General features: G+C 35.4%; 1 protein-coding gene across 1 annotated transcript in view; it reads right to left on the bottom strand.

Annotated features, from left to right (window-relative positions):
• The window catches only part of eIF2gamma (eukaryotic translation initiation factor 2 subunit gamma), a 65,709-nt gene extending 61,409 nt beyond the window's left edge, over positions 1-4,300 (bottom strand). Inside the window, exon 1 of the mRNA XM_089101573.1 lies at positions 4,173-4,300. Within this exon, the coding sequence (XP_088957699.1) occupies positions 4,173-4,241 (69 nt within the window). The 5' untranslated portion in view covers positions 4,242-4,300. The remainder of the gene's footprint in view (positions 1-4,172) is intronic.
• Positions 4,301-16,654: the final 12,354 nt, after the last annotated feature.

Raw genomic sequence — 16,654 nt, 5'->3', positions numbered from 1 at the left:
AAAGGAATCATATAGTATTATCATAATCATATAGTGTTTTCTCCTTGACTCTATGTCATTGACCTTAAAACTTTACCAAACTACTGGTAAAATTCTAGTTCAGCTACTTTTTGCCATCTTAGATAGGGGTTAGGTTAGGAAAATGCAACTTTCCTAACAAATCCAGTGCCAAAAACATACTTTGGGAAGGTATTTCCAAGCTGCTATGTTAACCATCCTCTGATTTCTAAGTCATAGAAATGTTTTTACTTGACAGGTAGAACCTATTGAAATTTTAACAAAACAACATTTTACCTTAGTTTTCAGTTATCAGTATCTTTTTTTCTGGTTTTAGTTCTGAAAATTCAATTCCCATTATTTGAGTAGAATTTTAAGCCATATCAATGGGTTTTTGCTAAATTTAGGAAATCTATTTGCAGATCTTTGAAACCTCATAAATTGGGATAGAGTAAAGTTTTGAAACTGAAAACAGTTTTCTGGGGGGATATAACCCAATGGCTAATTTGACAGTGTATATATATAATAATATAATGCAAAACAAATAGGCCACAGGGCCTCTACAGAAATCTTTTAAATTGAAAAAAATGGTAGGCACTTTCACCATAGTTTTTGTCCAGTTCCTGCTTGAACAAGTTTAATGAGTTGGCATTGATGACTTCAGAGGGGAGGTTGTTCTAGTGTTTGTGATACTTGGTTCTTGAATGCCCAATGTCCTATTGGAATCTCTCCTCTTGAAGCTTGAGGTTGTGACCACAAAGGTTTGTGTGGCTGAAGCTGAGAACATCAGTAGCCTGGATGTTTATGTAGGTGTTGTAGCAAAGCTAGTATACCCCAATGAGGTCTCCTTGGTGCAGTTGATAAGCTAGTGAAGGAAGTTTGAGCTTGCAGAGCCTATCTTTGCAAGGTAAGTTTCTCAGAGTAGAACAGAACTTTGTTAATTGTCTTTGAACTTTTTTAAGAGCTTTGATGTTGTTGTGGTAAAAGGGACATGGTGCAATGATCATATTTAAGGATTGTCTGTACTAAAGCTTTGTAGAGATAGCAAAGGGTCTTATCCTTTCCAAAAGTGAAGTTTGCACCTTAAAACTCCTGCAACATGATTTGCTTTCCCAATAATGCTGTTAATACAATATATATACAAGTCTTTAAATTAGCCAACCAGTATTATAAGCCTAGGAGCCCAGTTGGACATAAGAAAACACTTTAAGAAAACAATTCTTACTCCATAATATGCATAATAATCATAGTTAACACATTTTGCAGGGGGAGAACCTTTATCTTAACTTCTTTCCTTGTTTTTCTAAGAAATTCATGAATTTCTTAGAACCTTTATATTTACAGAGTATATACCCCCCCCCCCCTAATTTGCAAATATATACCCAATATTGCAATACTGGTACTTTATTAAAGCAGACAATCTAGTTTACATGTGGTTTCACTTTTATAACACAGATTGGTAAAATTCTACTTTAGCTACTTCTGGCTATCTTGGAGAGGGGTTAGGTTAGGAAAATGACACTTTCAGGGATGGGTCAATAAACAAAAACATGTCCCAAGAAGGTATTTTGAAGTACCTGTCTCTACTCCTTCTCTCTTTAAAGGGTCCTGAAATTTGCCTACATCTTTTATAACACAGATTTTTAAAGGTCATCAAAGGCCACGACCCTCTAGAGGGAGAAGGAGTGGAGGTAGATACTACAAAATACCTTCCCAGGACACACTTCAGCCTGTAGACCCATCCCTGAAAGTTTCATTTCCCTAACCTAGCCCCTTTCCAAGATAGCTAAAGTAGAATTTCACCCAAAGATGTTTGGTAAATTTCTAGGTGACCCTATAATTTAGCTATGATGAAAGTGAAAACATCATTTGATGCCTTTTTTGTTCTTTCATAATTCAAGAGTTGCTTCTGGAGCTAGTTGCATTTAAGGTTAGGTTATATATTCCAAAAATACTTATTTATAACAATTCAAACCTCATTTATTAGGCAACTCAAATATAAATGTTTTCTTACCATTTCAAATTTTTCAAATGCTGTTGACAAAATAGCACTGAATTTTGGATAAATTTCTAGTTGGCACTATAATTTAGCTAGAATGAAAGTGAAAGAATCATTTGATTCCTTTTTTATGCTCTTTCAAAAAATGCTTCTGGGTCTAGTTGCATATTGAGCCCTTAAAGGGGGACCAAAGGTATTTTATATGAATAATGAAAGAGCAAAAAAAGCATCAAATGTTGTTTTCACTTTGATCCCAGCTCTAAATTAAATGGCCAACTGCAAATTTACCATAAAATCTACCCACCCCACCCCCATAATGTGCAAATATATACCCTGAATTGTCAACAGCAAAGTTTTAAATTACAAAATTCAGCACTATTTTTGTTGACAGCATTTGAAAAACTTGAAATGGTTTATATTTGACTTGCCTAATAAATGAGGTTTGAATTGTTATAAATAAATATTTTTGGAATATATTACTCTTGAACAACTTATTTGGTAAATTTTTACCAAATCATATTATTGAGTTTCAAATAAAGTAAATATATCATTTGATGCCTTTTCTTATGCTAATTACAAATATAACAATTATTTCTATTGGAAAGGAATTTAGCCCCCCCCCCTTATATATGCCAATTCAGGATATATATTTGCACATATGGGGGTGGAGGTTAGGTTAGGGGGGGGGGCTGAAATTCATTTCCAATAGAAAATATTATTATATTTGTAATCAGCATAAAAAAGGAATTGAATGGTGTATTCACTTTATTCCTAACTCAATAATGTGATTTATTAAAAATTTACCACTTATTTTAAACTAGTGATGTTTTTCCACTTTTCAATAACTTAACTAGTTTTGATAACTTCTTTGTGTGGTTACAAAAATGAAATACCTATGGGGCCCCTTTAAGGGCTCAAGATGCAACTAGGGTAAAAGACCTCTTTTTGGGAAAGACCACTTTTCTTTGGCATTTTGGAAAAATAGCAATGGGTTTTTGGACCACCCCTTTTTACTACAACATGAAGCAATGTGAGGGCAGTAACAAGAACCCCGCCTTCTTGGTCAAATTTTCACCAATGATTTGTCAGCATAAACTGAAAATATGGTCTCTGTTTTGAAAAGCAACTGAAGAGAAAAACTATATTTGAATATTTGTGATTTATAGAATAAATATCAAGCAATAAAAGTTATATTTATAGAATCAGAAGAAAATCAGCTTTCTGTTAATATATGAATAAAACTGAAACACTAAAAGGATATATACATCAAAATAGGATAATTGGTATTTCCAAAAAGAGGTCCCTGCAGGTAAGTCAATAAATTAAGAATTTCAAGTCTCTGATCTTAAATAATATGAATAATAACCATATTGATGCATAGCTTAGACTTTTAGCTATTCATTAACATACCCAATCCTTCTCAATTCCTCTTTGGTAACAAGATGTGAGGGTTTTAATTTTACATAATTTTGCTCAATTGGATACTGGTTTTTTACCCTAGCCCCAGAAACAATTATGAAAGAGCATGAAAAAGGCATCCAATCATGTTTTCATAGGCCTAGACTATTCATCTTAGCTAAATTAAAGTGCCAACTAGAAATTTACCAAAAATTATAGCGCCAACTAGAAATTACCAAATTTTGTAATCCAAAACTTTTCTGTCAACAATTCAGGGTATATATTTGCACATTAGGGGAGTGGGTAAATTTGCAGTTGGCCATATAATTTAGCTAGGATGGAAGTGAAAATATCATTTGATCCTTTTTGTACTTTTCTTTATTCATATAAAATACCTCCAGGGCCCCTTTAAGGGCACAAGATGTAATTGGCCCCAGAAGTGATTTTTGAATTATGAAAGAGCATAAAAAAGACATCAAATGATGTTTTCAGTTTCATTCTAACTAAGTTATAGGACCACCTAGAAATTTACCAGATTTTTAAATGTTGTCAAAAGTGACTGCCCTCCTTAGCCTAGTCTGTAGATCCATCCCTGAAAGCTTCATCCTCTTAACTTAACCCACTTCCAAGATAGCAAAAATTAGCTAAACTAGAATTTTATCAAAGCACTGACATTACCACCATTTGGAATTTTACCAGCTCAAAAGAAAAAGCTAACCTACAAAATACCACGAATTGGGCTTCACCATTACAATTGACTTGGCTTTTAACACTTTACCAGTTTTGATAAATCTTGTTTCATCAATTGGGGCTGCTTCCCAGTGATTGTTGGAAGTTTATCCTCCATATCTCATAAGCTATTAATAGAAATATTCCTAATGCAAAATTTCATCAGCTTCTTTTTCTTCTGTTTCTTCTATCGATTACAGTCAGGGTTTTAAGGACAAAAGTGTCCAAATCAGCCAAAAATGGACACTTTTAGTGTCCCTCTAGAAATTAGCCAATATACAGGGTTGCCACTATTAATTTTCAAAGCCTGTGAAAAAAGCGCTAAAAATCTGCGAAATTCGTCCTTTTTTGTTCAGCTACTCTGTAGAGTGTTACATACATGAGTTGTGCTATTATTTTCATCTTTGTCATTAACACTACCAATTATACTAGTTAAATTTAAATACATAGCATAAAAAAATAGTCATTAGAATGTCAACAGAGCGAAATTTTATATCGATTATCACTGCCATTACCTATCTTATTCGAAAAGTAAAGAACCAATCATCGAGATTCATTTTCACTTCGGCATTTTCATAATTTATGCGAAAAAGATGCGAGTCGTTGATCTTCGGTAGCTATTAAGGATCTTTGGGGGCGACATGGACCACACGACTGTAGCAACAAAATGTCTATTTTGACACATGGTTTTAAAGTTCAACAAAGTACGTCAATCTCCTTACCCACTCAGTCAACTGGTTGGTCAAGGGGTTAAAATCATTTAACAACTCCTCTATCTTGTCGTTTTCTGAACATTTAGAAGTAGCCAGGAGAAAAAAATGACGTTTTCGAGAACTAAAAAAGTGAGAAGACAAGGCTGATTGAAATAAATTCGCTTGAGTTATACTCGATAGAAACTGGCGACAAGCGTTAAACAAAAAATCACATCTGGAAGTATAGAATTTAAAACAGAAACATTCGCCAGCGGCTATAAATAAATTTGAGCTGTTACACAGATTTTCTGCGAAACCCCTTTCTTTCTATCAAAGAAGTAGAATAAAAATCTTGTGCATACTTGTAGTTGTTGCATTTTTAAGCTATATCCAGACTCATCGTTGTACCCAGAAGATGATAACATTTCTCCTTCTAAAGGTTCCAGTCGAGAGTGGCAGGTCTCACCATTTCATGCCACTGGCGATCCCAGCGACAGCCATATTTTCGGAATCCTCCAACTGGCTCCAGATCAGACTTAACTGTTACTAGCCACGTCTTCTTTAGGCCTCCTGCCCTCTTCTTCCATGCCGGTAGTGGTAGACATTTCAGTGGCAGACAAATCATGCTTATATGGTCATCTGGTCTGCGCATTGTTTGGCCAAATCATCTTAATCTCTTGTGCTTAAAAATGTCAGAGACAAGTGGGCGATTCCCACATCTTCTCCTCACTTCTTTATTCGAGATTCTATCTGAGAGGCGGACACCCAGGACTTAGGGCAAGCATTTGTGGTTGAATATATTCAAACTCAACGCTTCGGCTACTTTAAGTGACCATGTTTCACATCCCTAGAGGAGGACAGAGAGAACCAAAGCTTCATACACTCGGAACTTTTTGCGTAGCTATATTTCGCTCTGCTTCCATGCTTCTGTAGTTGAAGGAAGACACTCCAGTCTGACGATATGCGGCTCTGAATTCCTTCTGAAGATTTGCCGGCAAGGTTTACAATCAATCCGTGGTATTTGAACGACTGGACGTCCTCTATCTGATTACCATTTAGGGCAACAGGGGTTTCATCCATCCCATCTGTTCGCATGGATTTTGTTTTTTTGGTAGGCTTATTTGGAGACCAGTCGAGAGTTCCTTGACTGCCATGTCATTTATCATAGCCTGGGCTTCTGCACCAGATTCTGCACTGGGCTTCAGCATGTTCACATCGTCAGCATAGTCAAGATCTGTGACGGAGAAGGACGGGCTCATTGCAACACCTTTATACTTGTCCAGGACCCTGAGGATCCAATCGATGACGATGTTAAAAAAAGATGGTGAAAGGACACAGCCTTAACGTACACCTTCCTCGATCAGGACCAGATCTGAAAGATGGCCATCGACTCTTACCAGGGCATTTGTTTCAGCATTGTATGTCTTGATAAGACTGATGATCCTATCGGGTACACCATCCTCTCTCATGGCTTCCTATAGTGCCTCACAACGGAGGGAATCAAACGCGGTCATGAAGTATATGACGAGTTGGATTGCTTCTTGCTGTGGTTTAAAACGGTGGTCCAGGAGTTGTCATAAGCTACGAATCTGGTCACAGCAGCCCGTGCCCAGTTTAAATCATGCTTGGTTGTGTCCCGTGTGTCGGCTTCGGGTGTCTCTGAATCTATATAAAGGTATCACTGCAAACAGCTTGGCAGCAATGGGGATAGGGGATATACCATGGTAGTTTTTGCAGTCCATTAGGTCTCCTTTTCAGAAGATAGGGACAATTATTGAGGTCTTCCAGTTATCTGGGATGTATTCATTGTCCCAGCCTTCAGTTATCACGCTATGAAGTTTATCCATCACCACCTCAGGGAGAGCTTTTAGTTCAGTTTGTTTAAGTGATGTGACGCCTCTCGTCACTTTACTTTTACACTCCTTTCTACAAATCATAAACACTTCACAAAATATGCTACTGCTACTAAAAATTCACTACGGCACTGAGCCACTTAAGTTTAATACAGCTGCACCCCTCCTCTTTCATCCCTCCCCCTTATAACCAAGTCTACTCAAAGTTTTCCTTTTAACGCCTTCTCAGGAAGAACCAAGCCTATATAGCACAGTCCAAGATCAATACTTAGCAACAGTCATGGAAAAACTACGACCATACCACCTGTCGATTTGGATGTTTTTGCGCTCATAGTGTTGATGTTTGTTTATCGTGTCATTGTTTCTGTCTTTCTCCTCCACTTTTATTATATTTGCATAGTGGGTTCTAAATAAGCAATTACTATTTTATTGTTACTATTAGGCAATTTATATCTTATGCTGGTCTTTTGATTTGCAACAGTCATTGAAATATGAGAAAGTGTTTCGTGTCATATCAGTTGGCCGTTGCAACTTAACCGTAATATGACACCCCCGTCATATACGTAATAATTTCTGTTCGTATTAAGTTTTGACGCCTCTCCTTGCTTTCAGTTGAAAAAAAAAATGTTTTTTTATCCAATACAATATGAAAAGTGGTCTTGCCTGACAAGTACTTTTTATCAAATGAAAAAGAAGGGTGAAATGAAACGAACCAATTATTCTTAACGTGAGGAAGATAAGTCTCCTCCCCATCAGCTCCACGTTCCTCGCGCAAAAATTGGAATTACACATCTCCACGTTCCAACAATTAATTGTTTAACCAGAGGACATCGCGATAAAAATAAATAGATTCAGTAATACTAAGATTCATCTGTAGATTTCCAGGTTCAGGATAAACATCTATTCCTAAATCATAATTCTAATTCGCAAAATTCCTTGCTCACACTTTGACTGAGATACTACAGAGGTAGATGAGGTGCCTGTGTGGGTTAATAGGGCATGGGGACATTTTCTCCTTGCCCTCAATTTTCGTTCCCTTCCCCCATAGACTATGAAAAATGCCCTTTCTTTGTTTTTTCATTGAAAAAGGATTTTCTCATGTATTTATTCAAAAATTGAAAGAAACCCCTACAATATCTATTCCCTAGATATTGGAAAATAAAATACCTTCCCCTACCCTGTATTCAATATAATATAAATTATATTTGTATTTGCAAATATAATATGAATATAATAGCTTTTATGGGTATATCTGAAAAAATATTCCTTTTATAAACAATTTTTGATAACAGCAAAAAAAGGTTGCTTTCGCTGTCTTAGAAAATTTATGTTTGTGTAGCATACCACCTTTCCAGTTTCCATAACTGTATTTATAACTGAAAATAATGAATATAGTATTAAACCGTGTCTTCATTTGGCTCTTCAGGCAGACATAGCCAAGGGGCACAACATCCAATGACTAATCAATATATTCTTTGACCTTGGAACCACCATCACCCTATCAGGGTTTACCCTGATTTGCTACTCATTTCTGCATCACTTGATCTACTTTGTCTGGAAAGAGCAAGAAAAACGCACTTTAAGTCTCCTAACTTTGAAATTTGCTTTTTCGGGACTTTATCCCTTAAACAAAGCTAATGGTGAAAAAGTGTATATTCCTACTCTGACAATTTTAATTTAAAAAGCAACTTAAGATGTGACTTTAATAGCTTAACTTCGAAAGTAATTTCACTGGACCTAAGGTCTATGTTTCCGTGTCCTGGAGTGAACAAAAATAAACAGTTTTTTCCACTATTTATGGTCAGGTGGCTTTTACGACACCACATCTGGAATTTACTAAGAGCATTTTAGGACCATCTAACGAGAGTGCCAAGATAGTTGGCAGGTAAAAATTGGTTTGAATCATCAGCGAATAGGATTTGGTGGAGATAGTCTTGGCAGTATGTATAAAGTTATCTATCTTTGAATTAAGAGTAGCGACCCAAGCACTGTGCGTTGTGGAACTCTATCTTCAGATGGCTGTTGAGTCGAATTTATTCTGTTGGCAGAAAAAAACTTCTGTCATCCTGCAAAAAATGACTGAAACCAGTGGTGATTGTGTCAATTAATTCCGTGATAAAAGAGTTATCTGAGAAGAATGTTATGACTGATCGTGTTAAGTGGTTGCAGAACCCCAGTAAATCACCAATTGCCTTACGACACATTTCGTCACTTGTCGTGATATACCCTACAGATTAACTCAAGCACGTGCAGTGGAATGATTTCGACGAAATACATATTATTTAGTAGATAACATGTCCCCAGACTCAAATAAGCTATAAAGTTGGTTATAAAACACACTTTAGAATCTTAGTGACGATCCGGAGGATCGAATGAATGCCCACTTTAAAGATACAAAATCACAAGTGGAGTAATGACAAAAAAAAGTAATACAAGAAAAATACTAAAGGTAAACACTAACAAAGTAAAAACACTGATAAAGAAAAGAAAACATAATAAAGAAAAAACACTAATAATGAAAAACGTCAGAGGGCGTACCCTTATCAAACTATGCCGAAACTTTTGAATTCTTTTCTATATAGCCGGATATCGGTAAGGAATGTATTACTTAACACTTATCATAGTATTAATTATCCAAGGGGGCAAACATAAAAGAAACTTTAAGAAACGACAAAAGCAAGACCGGACTGTATATTTATTTTTATTCGATAGCAGAGACCAAAAAGGAGAAAGAGCAAAAATATGAGGCATAGAAAGGGAGTATCACAATTTTGCGAGAATATGACAATTACAAGAAATCTTCGAAGATATTATCAAACAGTTCGTGGTAACGAACTGTAAGTAAGGAGCGACCCGGCTCAATGGTAACCGAAACTCTAGAAAACGGGTTATTGATACCAATAGATATATCAAAAGAATCAAATTGCAATGCTGATTTCAAATATAGATTTTTCATCAAGTTTAGTGCTACCCATCAAAAGTTACCCGCCTGAGAAAATTTGGCTGATTTTCAAAAAAAGGGGAAAGCCCCCTAAAAGTTATAGAACCTTAATGAAAATCACACCATCATCTTTAGCTTATCAGAGAACCCTACTATAGAGGTTTCAAGTTCCTATCTACAAAAATGTGGAATTTTACATTTTTTGTCAGAAGAAAGATCACGGATGCGTGTTTATTTGTTTGTTTGTTTGTTTGTTTGTTTTTTTTTGTTTTTTTTCCCCAGGGGTGATCGTATCGACCCAGCGGTCCTATAATATCGTGGGAGGGCTCATTGGAACTGAAATTAAAAGTTCTAGTGCCCTGTTTAAGTGACCAAAAAAAATGGAGGGCAACTAGGCCCCCTTCCACGCTTATTTTTTTCCCAAAGTCACCCAATCAAATTTTGAGATAGCCATTTTGTTCAGCATGGCCGAAAATATGATAAATATGTCTTTTAGGATGACTTAATCCCCCGAAGTTCCCAGAGGGAGGGCTAAAATTTTTTAACTTTACCCATTTTTAACATTTTTTTTTGTTTTTTGGTATTTATAATGATTTTTTATGGTGTTTTTTTTTCTGGTTGTGGGTGGTATGGGTGGGTCATTGGTTATGTTGGAGGATCTGTTCATGAAGGAAGTTTTCATGGGGGAAGGGAAATTGCCATGAAGGGGACGCCGGACTTGCCAGCATTATTTATTGGTTATTGGGAAGTATACAACCATTTTCAGGAAGGATTTTTTCTGGAGGGGGGGGGGGCTAGAGGAGGGGGTTACTCTGGAGAATATTTCCGTGGAGGATGTTTCTTTGGGGTAAGGGACATTTCTATGAAGGGGGCGCCGGATTTCCAAGAATTATTTAAGAAACGATCAGAAATTAAATAAAAAAAAACAAGTTTTTTCAATTGAAATGTAAGAAGGAATATTAGAACTTAAAACGAACAGAAATTATAACGCATGTGAGGGGGTTCTCCCCCAAGTCAGTACCTCGCTCTTTACGCTACAGTTTTTTTTAGTGCTTTCAAAAGAGCTATCTATTCTAATTAAACGGCCTTTGTGATTCAGGGGTTTCTGAATCAAAATTTTTTTTAACTTTTAACGTAAAGAGCGTGGTATTGACTAAGGGGAGAACCCCTTCATATAAGTAATAACATATACGTAATAAAAAAAACAATAAAAAACAAGCGATACGGCTCTATAGTAATCGAAACTTTTAAAAACGAAATTTTGATGTCAATAAATGTATCAAAAGAATGTGTTTATAATGCTGATCCTAAATATATAAATTTTATTAAGTTTAGTATTACTCATCAAAGGCTACGAGCCTGAGAAAATTTACTCGATTTCTTAAAGAAGGGGGAAACATCCCCTACAAGTGAAAGAATTGTAATGAAAATTAAACCGTCACATTCAGCGTATCAGAAAACCCTATTACATAGGTTTCAATCTCATATCTGCAAAAATCTGCAACTTTGTATTTTTTGCCAGAAAAATATATACGAATATAGAAGTTAGTTACGTAAGTTAATTTGTAAAGACATCCATTTAGCAAAAGAAAAGTAAAATTTTTATACAAATAAAAGCTGCATTAACTAAAAAACGATCAGAAATTAAATTAAAAAAACAAGTTTTTTAAACTGAAAGTAAGGAGCGAATTAAAACATAAAACGAACAGAAATTAATGCGTATATAAAAGGGGCTGTCCCCTCCTCAACACTTCACTCTTTACACTAAAGTTTGACTCCGCCTCACAGCTTTATTTTTTAAAACAATAAAAAACTTTAGCATAAAGAGCGAGGCGTTGAGGAGGGGACAGCCCCTTTCATATACGGAATAATTTCTGTTCGTTTTAAGTTTTAATGTCGCTCCTTACTTTCAGTTTAAAAAACTTTTTTTTTTTATTTAATTATTATTAAGAACAACAAAGAGAGAAAACAACTCAATGCAGAACAAACAAACGAGACTGCGGTCAGTAGAGAGAAAACAACTCAATGCAGAACAAACAAACGAGACTGCGGTCAGTAGAGAGAAAATATAAAAAACTAAAACGACGCGGATATTTCGCCTGTATAAAAACGAGGTGTCTTCAGCACAGAAGAAATAAAGATAAAAACTAAAAACAAATATAACCACCACTAGCATTAATAAAATGCATTTATCGCAACTGATCCTCATAGGTCACAGAAGCTAATAGAGTTGCTTCGATGAGAACACCAGAGTAACTGGATAAAAAAGTAAAAATATGGAAATTTAGTTAATTATTTTGTTGAAGAATAATCCTTTTGTTAGCTATCATTGATGCAGTCTTCTTGGTCTTGTAGGTAATATCGTCCCCTGGTGATTTTGCAAAATCTTAATTCCCTTAGTAACTATTGATTCAATTTTCAAAAGGATATTATAAATTGCGTCAATGTTTGAATTTCCTGTATCCCTATTTATTGGAAGATTAGCTAATATATGTTTTTTTATTTCAATAGCCTCTGTCGCCCACTGAGAAAAACATCTACCATTAGAAATAGCTGTGGACTCATCAAATTATACAAAATGGATAGGGTGAAAGAAGAGATGTTCTGCCAAAGACAAAACAAAGGTTTCAGGAGGCTTGCTCAATTGTAGAGTTTTTTCTATTGAGTTGCGATGCTCAATAAGTCTTTCAACAAATTGCTGGTGAGTTTTACCAATATAAGGCTTCCCACGAGAACAAGGGATCTTATACAACCCACTTACTAAATTTCCCTGAGTTAAATCCTTCCCAGAATTAAGAAAACTACTTGATGGTCTCGCTGATTGAAAACATGTATTAATGATATATTTCTGCAAAATTCGTTTAAGCTGCTCTCCCAAACCCGGTACATATGGCAAAGAAATCATACTTTTAGACACATTTAAATCTGGAGACTGTGAAACTCCAATTACTTTACTATTATGTTTAATACGTCTATTTTGTATTATTTTACCTATGAATTTAATTGGGTAACTATTACAAAATAAAATATCCTTTAAATATAATAATTCAGAATCGAGAAATTCCTGGGAACAAATTCTGAAAGCTCTATCCACTAGTGACAACACAACCCCTCATTTCACCGAAACAGGGTGGTACGAATGAAAATTCAAATATCTATCATTGTGCGTAGACTTTTTGTATATTGAGAAAAGTAAATGGTAATCTCTTTTAATTAACAAGATATCAAGAAAAGGTAGTTTGTCATTTTCTTCAAACTCCACTGTAAATTTTATATTTTTTTTCAAATCTAGGTAAGTGCTTAAGGAAAAGTTTAAGGAGTCTAAACCGTGTTTCCAAATACAAACTACACCATCCTTGAATCTGCCCCAGAAACAAGCCCAGAAAACAAATACCTGCTTATAAAATTCTCCTCTAAAACTAAAATAAAAAAAGATTCATATACCAGGATAACTAATTTCATAATAACCTGAATGTCTAAACTAGCAAAGGTCACATCTTGTATTAAATCAAAGTGTTTTTGTAATTTATTCTGTAATGTATTTTCGTACTTTTTTACATTACAATTTGAATACCTGAAACCAACATGAAAAGTGCAGAGAATTGAATTCTCCTCCAGCGGAAAATTTTGTGTTGGAGGAGAAGATTTATTTAGCATCGCAATTCATTGAGAAAAAAACTCTACAATTGAGCAAGCCTCCTGAAACCTTTGTTTCGGCTTTGACAGAACATCTCTTCTTTTAACCTATCCATTTTGTATAATTTGATGAGGCCACGGCTATTTCTAATGATAGAGATTTTTCTCAGTGGGCGAGAGAGGGCATTGCAATAAAAAAACATATTTACGCTAATCTTTCAATAAACAGGGGCACAGGAAATTTAAATATTGACCCAATTTGTAATATTCTTTTAAAAAAAGAACCAATAGTTCTAGATTTTCTAAGTGAATCTAGATTTTAAAAAAAAAACACCAGAGGACGATATTACCTACCAGACCAAGAAGAATTGCTTCAATTATAGCTAACAAAAGGATTATTTCGCAACAAAATAATTAACTTCATTTCCATGTTTTTCTTTTTATCCAGTTGCTTTGGTTTTCTCATCGAAGTATATCTATTAGCTTCTGTGACCTATGAGGATCAGTTACAACAATTGTATTTTATTAGTATTGGTATTGGTTTTATTTGTTTTTAGTTCATTTTAGTTTTTATCTTTGTTTCCTCTGTGCTGAAGACGTCTCGTTTTCATACAGGTGAAATATCCGCGTCGTTTTAGTTTTCTATGTTTTCTCTCTACTGGCCGCAGTCTCGTTTGTTTGTTGTTCATTTAGTTGTTTTCGCTCCTTCTTATTTTTTTGTCACGGCTTCCCATTTCAGATTAAGATCTTTCATTCGTTATTATAGTTCTTTTAATTCTTCCTCCCCCCCCCAAAAAAAAATGCGGAGTAATTGATAATCAACCAAAGGAAACAAAGCACACTTCTAATAAATACCAAATATCACTTCACGAGACGAAATACATAAATGACAAACTAGTTAGTAGAGACTCGTACAAATAATCTATAACTCGTTTTATACGCACGTTGTTCAATTTGGACACACGTAGTGCTAGAGTCTATTACAGAATATCTTCAGCTAAGTTCAGAATTTGACTGCCATGTTGACAAACTAGGCAGGTACTTAGCCAACTTATAATAGCTGGTGCACGGTTTCCGTCTTTCGGTGATGGTGAGCATTTACCAAAATGGAGAAATGTGCAAAATATGGGATGTTGCAAGGGCATTAAATAGGAGACTCGGAATAAGGGGATTTACAACATTCCTCGGTACGACTGCTTTCCGTACCCAGAGCACAAATTTTCACAAACGTTTTGAAAAATAAGTCCGCGCTTCATCCTTGAATCGCATATATTGGGAAAAATATTGGGAAAGGGCTCATTCGAACGGAAATTAATAGTTCTAGTGCTCTTTTTACGTGAGCAAAAAGAATAGAGGGAACTAGCCCCCTCCCAACCCCATTTTCCCGCAAAGTCGTCCGATCAAAATTTTGAGATAGCCGTTTTGTTCAACATAGTAAAAAGGCCAGTAAAACTCTGCCTTTGAAGATAACTTGACCCTCCACATCACATCGGGAAAGGTCTGTAAGTCTTGAAGTTTCTCTTTGTTTACGTGAAGTATTTGTTATTGGAAAGTCTACAGACATTTTTCATGGGGGGGGACTGAATTTTCTGTGAGGGAGATTTTTCGCAAGGATAACTGTCCGTACGGTGGGAAATTTACGGGGATGAACTTTCCAGGGGAAATTTTAAGCTGGGGGAATTTGACGAAATTCCTATGTGAAGTTCTTTTTCTTTGTCTTACTTTCTCTTTGCCAGCTAAATTTTTCATTTGCAGATGCTCCAGGGCAATTATCCGGTGGTTTTTTTCAGCGTATTTGGATTTCCAGGTCAAAATACCACGGAAGATGGGATTTCCGGAGTGATTGGGGAAACGATGAGAAATTAAAGTCTTCTTCTAATTAAAATATGTTAAGGAGATCTTAATTTTACAGGAGGGGGGGGGGATTCCCAGTGAGGACGGAGTTGTTCGGAGATAATTTTTACGGGGGGGGGGTTGCATTTTACATGGGAAGAAATTTCCATGTATAAGTTTCCCGTTTCGGGGAGAAACGGGAGATTTTTCGTGGAGAGGAAGCCAGATTTACCGGTATCATTTGAAAAACGATAAGAAACTAAATAGGAAAAAAGTTTTTTTAACTGAAAGCAAGGAGCAACATTAAAACTAAAAAAGAACAGAAACTATTCTGCATAAGAAGGGATCGACCCCTCCTTAATACCTTGTCCTTTACGCTAAAGTTTCACTGTTTATCCCAATTTTCTTAGAACGGCTCCTGAAACATAAAGGCCATTTAATTAGAATAGAACATTTTTTTTAAGTACTAAAAGATTTAGCGCAAAGAGAAAGGCATAGAGGAAGGGGCGATCCCTTCATATATAGAATAATTTCTGTTCGTTTTGAGTTTTAATGTTAACCCTTACTTTCAGTTAAAAAAACGTGTTTTTCTTTATTTAATGCCCCAAAAAGGGACAATAAATTTTTCTAAATTCTAACAGTATTTTTTTTTTCCAAATGAAATAAAATTAAACACAATTTAAACCAAATTATAAAATTAAATACAACACATTTAGAAATGAATATATGAGTGACTAAATAACTATTGTGCATTTCTACATAAGAGTAAGGCGATTCTTGTTAAGAGTTTTATCGATGAAAACCTGCCAAAATCCACTTCTTTTTTCTACTCTTTCTTCATTCTCCATCGGCAGCTTAAAATTTAGTTAATTGTAGTATTACCGTCTTCTCTTCTGGAATGTCTACTAATAGGAGAGCATTTTTGACAGGCTCAAAAGGAAGATAAGAGAGCACCCTCCCTTTCTTTCACTCTAGCCATTTAAACGTTAATTTTCAAGGATTACGGGTATAAATATTATTTTTATTGTTAGTGCAAACGTGCTTTGTTCCAAGATTTATCTGCTTAAGTAATTTTCTTAACCTTGGATGTAAGGTTGACTGTATTGCAAGACACAAGTAAAAAAATTCATTTTTATTGATGTATGTCATTTATGAACTGCAAAATCTGCAAAAAGATTCCTCAATTTCGCTTGCAATTGGCAATGATAGACATTTTTCAGTTGATATCTAGCCTTTGAACTATGATGTAATAAAACTAGTTTGTGTCTAAATGAATTATCGTAGTTCACCAAGGGTGACCTAGGGTGACCTAGCAAAGATAAAGTTCAGGGGACAGTAGATCGAGCCCAAATATAAGTAATTTTTAATAAGTTAGACCCCATAAAGATAGAGAAGGAAAGCATGAAATACATGGGAAGGAGTAAAAAGCGAAGGTTTTAGCTGATACATAGATTAAGGCTGGACTGGCCTCATGCGTCTTGCTCCTGCAAAGAGTTCTCAATAGTAAGTATATCTAACAAATGATACATAGATTGAAGCAAGATCATGAGTAGCTGTGTCGGCCTAAGGCACCTTC

Source organism: Artemia sp. Qi Xiang Cuo, chromosome 2 (assembly GCF_049724085.1).
Source record: "Artemia sp. Qi Xiang Cuo chromosome 2, ASM4972408v1, whole genome shotgun sequence".
Classification (NCBI taxonomy): Eukaryota; Metazoa; Arthropoda; class Branchiopoda; order Anostraca; family Artemiidae; genus Artemia; species Artemia sp. Qi Xiang Cuo.
Note: the sequence above shows the minus strand (reverse complement) of the source record. Positions and strands in the feature narration are given on the sequence as shown.